Here is a 9,327-nt window from a genome sequence, read left to right on the forward strand (position 1 = left end):
TGTCTAAACCAAATATTCTCTTTTGCCATGATTATTCCAACCGGTTGTAACCGTCTACTCTTGCATGGAGAGTAAGCCCAACGTTATGTTTTCAATAAAAAATAGTCTTGTGTGTCTTTTAGAGTTAAACTTAGCAGGATTTCATCGACCACCCTTCACCCATCACCCTCTTGAACAGTTAAGGGGAGAGACAGAAGTGGAGGGGGAGGGGGTTGGGCGTTTCGTTGTTATCATTATGCTGGAAAAGAACGGTCCTGTGGATTTCAGTACATTTTTTGGTTGTTACTGCATTTTGACATCTCCCTCTTAAAGGTCCCCCACTCTTATACCACTGTGCACTGTTGCTTTTAGCTTTCGGTCATGGCCTGTGAACAATGTAACAAACGTACCGATAACGCTTTCAATAATTCTTAGCCTGTAACTCGCAGGAAGAAAAAAACCGCTGAGCACAGGCTATTCGGCACCTATTCACGCAAACTTGATGATTTTCTTTTTGCTCGACAAACGGAGGGTAGGGGTTGATAGGACGCCCCACTGTCCTATTTCTGACAGAGACTTCAATAGTATAATATATTTGTCCGTTCAACCTTTTGACTACCAATTTTTCACCCAAAAATGCCATATTTAACCGTTAAATCAGTTGTTTGGCTGCCATTGATTATTATTATTATTATTATTATTATTATTTTAATTTACAATCAGTTTACAACATGTAATAAATATCTACTTACTTAATAATATATATCTTTTTTTTGTTAACCTAATTACTTCACAACTTCACATAAATCTGTGGGTTAGTAAACGTAAAAAACAAGAGAAGACAAGAAAAGTAAAGCAAAAAAGACGAAAAATAAAAAAGCTACAAAAGAAATCTATATATAGTCTTGAACTTTGTAATGTTGTTATTATGAACAGCAATTTTCCGTTGTATATTGATTTTTTTTCTCTTAGAAGCGTGAGAAAACTGGAAATTGCTGAGCTGAAAAGCATACGTCTAAACTAAAAATTCTAATATAGATTGAGAGACGAAGATTTGTTACAGGATTAGTAAACAATTGCAAAATATATAAATAACAAAATATTAAAAGATCTAGTAAGATCCAAACATGAAGGAAACATAATTTACTCGCGTTTCAGTCTGGGCTAAGCTGGTATGACAGAAGCGAGTTTATAGAGTCTCCTCTGAAAATCGACGGTTATGATGCAATTTTGTAAAGACACCAAAAACATTATTTTTAAGAGAGCTTTAGAACATCTGGCATAACTTTAATTATTTATTTATCCATTTATTTATTTTAGCATATCTTAAAACACAATTTTGTCTCGTTTACATATAGATATAAATTTTTTAGATATCTTTTAACCTTTTTACAATTGTAAATTTAGTTAGCATCGGGCAGGCGAAGAGCCACCCTGTGGATATACTGCCCGAAATGCCATTATTATTATTATTATCGTCCTCACGTAATGTTTGCTTAGAGTCCTTAGGGCCGAGACCAAACCATGGTCCTGGGGCACTAGGGGATAGCCAGTTTTTAGCTTGATAGCACCCTCCTCAAAATGTGTGCTGTACCTAGCAAGGTTATCTTTTGTAGTTCACTGATGCTTAATTGGCAGGGAATGCCCTTTATTATTATTATTATTATTATTATTATTATTATTATTATTATTATTATTATTATTATTATAAATTATACTAAGTCGGACCCGGTATCTTAACGAGTCGATGTCATGATAAAAGGGAAAGCAACTTACTTGTTTGAAATATAAATGTCTCAAAGGAAGAACTTTTTCAGGCGTTTTCTGGTGTTTCTTGAAGGGATCCTGTTTCATGCGCACTGGGCAGATCAACAACCAGAGCGTTATGGCCGTAGATGTCGTTCTGTTGAGGTTGTGGTTGATCGGGCCTCCACTTAATAGGAATCTTGTTGAACGTCTACCGACGTCCGTTTATTACAAGCTTGTCTGCGACTATGGAGGCTTTAACACGGTCGGTCTTTTGGGCTTTCCTGAGAGCAGGAACTAAAATATTTTTCCGTATTTCACGCACGTGAAAAGGCAGGTCTTCCCCCATTCTGATGTTAGACTCTGCAAGAAGACGGCGCTGGCTCCAAACGTGGTCCCTGTCTGCCCAGCAGGTGAAACGGACAATAATCGGTCTTGGCCGTTCGTTGTGTTTTTTTCCCAAGCCGATAAACTCCGCACAATGGCATGTTGTTTACACGCTGATCTGGGATTTGAAGGTTATTCTTCAATACATCCTTCACGATGTGATGTCAATTCTCGCCCTCTGTTTCGTTGATTCTAAATAGAAGCAGGTTCCATCTGCGGCTGTAAATGCTTTGGCGGGTCAACTCTGTCTCCTGCCTGATTTGGTCTTATTCACATGTGGCCACGCGGTCTTTGATGTCATCTTGCCCCTGTTGCGTAAACTGCAAGGAGGCTTCGAGTGCCGCCACTTTATCGGTCAAAACCTTTATTTCATCCTTCGCTGTTTGAAGGAGGGCTTGTAAGCCTGCGATATGTAAACCTTTCTCCGCGTCTTTTTGCTCAAGTGCCTTGTATAGGGTTAAAAGCTTTTCATAATGGCGGCCATCTTCCTCGAGTTCATCGCTTGTCGAGCTCCTTGGTCTTGCTCGTTTCCCTTTTTTTCTTTTTGCGTTCACCTTTACCACCCATCGTTCAAAAAACGTTTAGGAGAAAAACTTCAATTTACCTTTAGGGAATGATTGAAAGCAATAACTTTACAAGTAAGCTCACGTATGGCAAGACCTCTTCGGAGACTCGAAACGCAAGTACGCTCTCTATGGATGCATTCCCCAGACTCGTCTTTGGCTGCCATGACGCTAAATGGGCCAAAGTTTTGCTGAAAAAGCTAATTTTTATCAAAAAGAAAGATTTCTCGAGGATTAGGCACAAAAATGTGCAAGTTTCAATTTGGTGTGATTCCCCGTTCCGAATTTTTTTTTTCTTGCCCCTTTCCTTTCCTTTTTCTCGGCCCTTTGACGTTCGCGACCTTTTGCGTTGCATATTCTTTCTGGCTGCCGTAAAAAGTTGGGTGTTGATTATGGGCAAAGCCTAGAAATCGCACCGTGATCAATTATAGGTCAAGTGGGCCATTTTACCACCACTTTTGCACCAAAACTGATAACGTTGTTTTTCAGTTTGCTACGTCACAATGCCGTCAATATCCAAAGCCGACCATTGTGCGTATAGATCTATCCTAGCTCTACAATCTGCTTATTAAGAATATCTGGTGACGTTTAAATTGATGACGTCACAAGTGGTACTAAGAGCACGACCACCCAGGACGTGTATAAACGTCCTTGGGGGTCAAATGGTTACAGGATCCTCAACTTTGAAAGATTGGAAAACAAACCCTCGGGTAGTTTTTTAATTTCGTTGTCATCCAGCTTCCTGAAATTAGGTAGAATGTTGTTTATCTATTGTGCTTACTTACATAATTAGTTTGGCTTATTTAGGTTTTTTTATCCTGTTTACATTTAAAGCAATGCAAATAATATGAGGGATTTAAAAAAAATACAACAACAACAAATAAGTGGGTTTATCTTTCGTAGCAAGACAACTAACTCCTTGTACCTTAACAGTGTTTTTGTTTGTTTGTTTGTTTGTTTGTTTGATTTTGTTTTTGTTTTCCTAAAAGATAGATAAAGATACTTGACTGAATGCTTAACGGTATAATAAAGGAAATAATTTTGTTAGTTTTTTTTGGCAGCAGAATTTTTGCTAGCAATAGTTTCCATTAGTATAAGCCTTTGAGTTCAGATCGAGGAACAAATAACATCAGTTCTGGGCAAGGAAAGGGCACGGCAGGATTAAAATTCTGAAGACATTTGACCTTGAAATATTGAAAACCTTTATGTGTGACAAAGGTGTCAAAACCCAAACTTTTTGTAATAACAAAAAATTGCATGAGAACATTAAAGCTTTTTTTTTTTAACATTACATTAAAAAAAAAGAGCTAAAAAATGCTCCAGAAGTCATGATGCTTTCTGTACGCAAAGTCGTATTCCAATTATAAGGCGAAATGTAAACAGTTACGTCAACAGCTATTCTGCTAATTCTTCCACGAGGTGTTAATCTGTTAATATTGTATTCTTTATTCATAAAAGCCTTGCCGTTCTTTATTATCAATTCAACACTATATCTACAGCAGGAAAGAGTGACTTTTTATCATATTTGTTAAAAGAAAAATAAAGATAAACGTACAAGAGGCGTAATTGAGATAGTCCGGTGAATATCCTTGGAGGAAGACGACGAATGGCATTCTGAGACAGATCCCTGCAAACAAAGAAGTAAAAATAGACACTTAAATATATATTTTTATGAAAGACATTAAAAACTTGATGTATATAATCGGGAGATGTTAAAACTGTTGTAGTGACGCAAAATGGTCTCGTATAACGTTGCGGATATACATGTAAACACTCCCAGTTGCCCCACATTATCTCTTTCAGCCTAGACATTATCCTCCAGCTACCCGCCCCCAGCCCCGCATGTTTAGTAACATTTTTACGACGTTACTGAAGTTCAGTGTTTCATGTGGTAATGTACATTTAAACGTCACAATTGCGTCATAACCGCTTGTAGCTCGTTTGTAAAAAAACGCTTAAAGGCCTCGGGCAAAAGTCTCCTATTTTTCTCTCAAGACCGCCTGGTATTCTAATAGAGACCGCAATGCGGCCTGCGACATCATATTGGAATTCCGAGTATTTCTAAATCACTAGCGTGATCTGATATGTTGCGCAGCAGTCACTCGCTATATTTCTGGCGTACCACGCGTAAAACTGTGAACCGTTAGATAGCAGGTAATTTAAGGTGGCTTTTGAAAAGCAACGAATGCCGAAGTCGTTCGTTCAAAACGTCTTTCAAAGTCACTATACGAGTTGTTTGTAACGTTTCTATAGGTCAGTGCCAGACACAAATTTAAATGTATATTGCTAATATCCATCCCTGACTGCTATGTTAGCATTTTAAGTTCATTGTGTCATTTAATATGTACAGAACGTAAATGGTATACTTACAAGTATTGCAAGCTTGCCAAAGCAGAAAAAATATTTTCTGTCAAATTCTGAATATGATTTCCCTTTAAGTATCTGCAAAACAACAAGGAAGAAAACATCAGCTAGGGAGCAGCAACCATAACAATTACTGTTAAGTTCACTATCGGGGGACCCTTCTTCGGAAACTAACTAGGTATCCAATGTTCTGACGTAAAGTAAAAAAAAAATTGCTTGAATCGTCTTTCACAAGATTTCCAGGTTTGCTTTTCAAGGGTATATATCTTATTCTATATATATATATGGGACGGTACAAAAAAGCTTGGAAATCATGGAGGCGACGTTGAAAATAGTGATACAAAACTGAAAATTCGAAATCTTTATAATTTCGCAGTCACTCTGCAACGTATGAAGGACACTTAATATACAGAACTGACTGTCAGTGCCTTAGAGGTAGAGATTAGTTTATTCTGGTGGACCCTTTTTGTGTACTTATGGGATATATTAAAGCTTTTGTTTCGTTAAGTCCGTGTCTTTGACTTATAGGTAAATCTGGGCTAATAATTCATTTAGGCAATTCACAAAAATGTACCCATTTATTGAAAAAAAAATGGAATTATGTTTCTACTATTTTTTAAGCGTCTTATAACATTGATTGTAGCCTGAGTATTAGGCTTTTCATACTTGCGGGGTAAAAGGAGGAAATACACGGCAAAGAAAAGCCTGACACAAGGGTCTTTATTGCAGTCTTCCACCTCCTCATAGCGTGACAAGCGTCAGTGTGCGTATAGCTGGTTTTCACATGACGTCACTAAAATTCGAACTACAAAACTATTGATCTTCCTGAGATTTTACTTCAATGATGTATAAGAGCAGCTGAAAACTAATTTTCGTACAAATTTTCGCTCCGAATGGGTTCTTGGTTTTGTGATACTCTACGCTTGAATTTCTAAGCTTTTGCGTGACGCGGCATTTACATGACGGCCTGGAGAGCTGTCACGATGGTTAAAAAAGTGACTTATTTCGGGGAACTTGGCTATCTGAACAGTTCATGTCTTAGGGAAAGTATTATTTTAATGTTTTAGAGTTCGTCGAGGGATAAATTCATCCGTTTGTAGCAAAACTCAGTGACAGATGTTTCTGTTGGTTTCTAGCCGGCATGTTGGTGCCCATACGGATGGGCACCAGCATGGCGTCTCCTTACAAATCTCTATAAATTTGGGTAAAAAATTTCTCCGCATATCTCGCGTAAGAAAAATTGCTGTGACCAGAATTTTGGCGAGAGTCTTTGCATATTTACCTTCTTTCATTTCCCAGATTCTGGACTTTGTCCATTGACCGGTTTTGTTTTTTATTTTGATCTATTTTGAACTGCGTGACACTGAAAACCAGCAATTAATCAATCAAATCGTTTCCGGCTGTCATGTTTAATTGCATGCATCACAGATCACAACGGCGAGAGTTTGAGCAAATAATCCAGTTTCGTCCATGTTTGAACTGGTTTCCGAGAATATTTGCACAATTTGCCTCGAACATTTTCACACAGAGTATGGTAAGTGTGTCACCACAGTAACGCTTTTTTTTCTGAAACTTCGAACAAGGAGTTTTCTAATGTTTTGTGTGAAAAACCTGTCATTCTTGTGGAATTATTTCTCGAGTTGAGAATTGTTGTCATTCAAGATAGTGAAGACGGCAAAAGGTCTGTTCGCAAAAAATGCGCTAGGAAAATAGTGAATTGCTACAGAATGTTCGAGGAGTTACGGGAGGCATTTGCGCGTGGTAGGGCACTTGACCAGGCGAAGGAAAGCGCTCCACGAACTCCTTCGAGAGCTGGTCCTAGAGGTTCAATTCCTGTTCGAGGCCAGCGATCCCCAACAGGAGTGACTCCAAAGGCGAAGCGGTAAAAAAAAAGGCACTTGTGAAAATGAAGCTGAAGGGGGTCAGTGAAGACCTTCAACAAAGAGAGCTCTGTTTTCTGACCAATACTCTAAGCTCGACGATGAAATATCAAGCCTGATGAATATCGCGACAGAAAAGAATTTACCACCAATCGAAACACTTTCACTTCCGGTAGTGTGACGTTATGTTGCATTGTGTATTACCCAATCAGCGTAACATCCAGATTTTGGATGTTTGACAGAAGCCTATTAAAACGTTTGTGTCAGGCCTTTCTCTGCAATTTCCCCCTACCCCTACCCTCTTGCTAAGAAAGGCCAGATACTCAGGTTACATTGATCGAATTTCGATGAGCTACAAACTTACAAGTCTTGCAAACTGAACAAATCTGAAAATACGTCTTCTGGTAGCACTTCTATTTCATTTTCACTGATATTACTAGGGACAGTAAAGAAAATTATTTACAATCAAGTATGGCTATGATAGAATGACGATTATGCTGTTGTTGAACCACTCCTTGGGCTGGTAGTCTGGGGAGGGGGGGGGTTAGTAATCTGCTACCGGTAACTTACAGTTTAAGACTAATAAATTACAAAGTGGTTGGTATGCAACTCTAAACATCAGAGAAAAAGCTCACTCAGATAATGAATGAACATGCAAGTTACAAAAGTTATCTTGTTTTCGAAACAAAGCACTCATCGGATCGCTCTACCTTTGCACGACAAGGAAAATAAAAAGAATAAAGTGAAAAGATAAAAAAAAATAATAATAATAAACCCAAAAACAGTACATAGAAAAGTAGGGAAAAAAGCAGCTTTCGCTTTAGCCTACCCTTCTCTTGTTCGTTCTAACTTGACGACCTAATTAAAACGTTTCTATTGTACAAAAAAATTCCCCTGATTTTATTTATAAAGAATTGACTAAACTTTAGGTAGAAAAAGTAAGTTTTGTATATCTTCAACAATAGGCAAAAAATATAACAAAATAGCACGTGATGACAAAGGTCACATTTGAACAGGTTCCTCAATAGAGTGTTCTTTTAACCAAGCTCGAAACGTTCGATTTTCTATTTCACCCAGGATTCCCAGAAAGGAGCCTGTTCTCAGACACTTATTGTTATTAGGTACTTACAGGCTTTTAATCGCCACCATGTGTCGGAAGGCTTCTTTAGGTATATAAGTTATCATGGTCCCATTTATATTGCTAATTCATAAAGACAAACACGATATTAGAAGTGTGATGTGCCACATGACCATCAATAACACCCGTAATAATTTAAGGGTGGGCCTTATATTTATAATTAAATAAGGGCTCACAGTCGCAGTTAAAAAAGGAGCTGAAGTTGCTTACATCCAGGAGATTTACAACATAACTGTTATGAGTTTAACACATGCAACTTAAAGTAGGCCATATTTTAATTTGAATCTGCTTATTACGTTTTCTTATGCCCTTCCGTTGAATCGCAAAGAGATGTAATCTTCTCTGACGTGAAGCATTTCTCCCAGGAATTCGTGAACAATGTTACTGCAGTACATTTCCCAACACCCGGACGTAACAGATGCGAAGCGATAGCCTTCCCCAGTCCCCAGAAACCACAAGCCAATTGTCGCAAGCTTCTCTATCGGTACCGCTGCCAGGAATAGAGTGTTTCTTTTTTGTTATAACTGGTGAAAGAATACGGAAAAGCGCTTGAAAGACCTCAATGCTCATTCGGAAGTGCTCTCTATAAAAGTTATCAGCATGGCAGGATTTCTCGTGATTTCCTGAATGAAACCATCATTGATTCAAGGACAGTTCATTTGACCGCGATGGAGAACATTTTGACGTCTACGCAAAAATCAGCATCTTGTTTGAAAGAACTCACCCTTGGAAATTTGCATAGTGTTTACAGGAAGGAAGAAGAACTGCCTTAACTGTGAGTATAGATAAACGAAACAAAAGAGAAAGAGAAGAATCGAGAAAATAAGAACAAGGTCCTCGAAGGCTGTCAGTTTGTTGTTTTTATAAGACACTTCAGTGCGGCCGCTCAATCACAAAATATAGCCGCATTATTTCATCATAACCAACTTCTAACTGAGTTAAGTTATTTGGAAATTTTAACCAGGTTAGTGCGGCCGCAGCCAGTCTATTTAATCTCGGTGGGAAATCTAATATGTCTTCTGTCTGTCCTCTAAAAGGTCGAAAGGAAATTTCAAGTAAACTATTTTTAAGGACGTTCGCGATAATTGTTTCAGCGCATCCTTACTTCGCACGCAAATTCACACACCACGTCATGCATCGAGCGCGCGCGAAGTAATCAAATGAACAATCATAGAGCAGATGGCCATTGCTATAGCTTTGCCTGGATTTAACGACCTTGGACGTTCGGTGACCCCTATTTTTCTTTTGATGGATCATGTTCTACGGTTAG

At 38.3% G+C, this 9,327-nt stretch overlaps 1 protein-coding gene across 2 annotated transcripts; it reads right to left on the minus strand.

Annotated features, from left to right (window-relative positions):
• Positions 1 to 1,256: 1,256 nt before the first annotated feature.
• On the minus strand, positions 1,257 to 9,206 carry LOC149098928 (uncharacterized). Of its 2 annotated transcripts, XM_089277239.1 has the most exons (5): positions 8,049 to 9,206; positions 7,284 to 7,355; positions 5,046 to 5,117; positions 4,231 to 4,302; positions 1,257 to 3,417 (listed from the first exon to the last, which is right to left on the minus strand). In XM_089277239.1, the coding sequence occupies exons 1-5, from the start codon at positions 8,102 to 8,104 to the stop codon at positions 3,342 to 3,344; spliced, it is 348 nt and encodes a 115-aa protein (XP_089133365.1). In that variant the 5' UTR covers positions 8,105 to 9,206; the 3' UTR covers positions 1,257 to 3,341. The 2 variants fall into 2 exon arrangements, with proteins under 2 accessions (XP_089133365.1, XP_089133364.1); XM_089277238.1 differs by lacking the exon at positions 1,257 to 3,417 and having other exon boundaries at positions 3,611 to 4,302; positions 8,049 to 9,201.
• Positions 9,207 to 9,327: the final 121 nt, after the last annotated feature.

This window comes from Orbicella faveolata, unplaced genomic scaffold, assembly GCF_042242905.1.
Source record: "Orbicella faveolata isolate gen_17 unplaced genomic scaffold, um_ofav_v1 contig_46, whole genome shotgun sequence".
NCBI lineage: Eukaryota > Metazoa > Cnidaria > Anthozoa > Scleractinia > Merulinidae > Orbicella > Orbicella faveolata.

What these genes read in the sequence shown, in the direction of transcription:
- LOC149098928 (XM_089277238.1), bottom strand. Translation starts at nt 8,104, where the DNA reads ATGATAACTTATATACCTAAAGAAGCCTTCCGACACATGGTGGCGATT. An exon ending in ATGGTGGCGATTAAAAGCCT is followed by an intron (nt 7,356 to 8,048) that starts GTAAGTACCTAA and finishes TACTGTCCCTAG; the next exon opens with TAATATCAGTGAAAATGAAA. An exon ending in TTGTTCAGTTTGCAAGACTT is followed by an intron (nt 5,118 to 7,283) that starts GTAAGTTTGTAG and finishes GTTGTTTTGCAG; the next exon opens with ATACTTAAAGGGAAATCATA.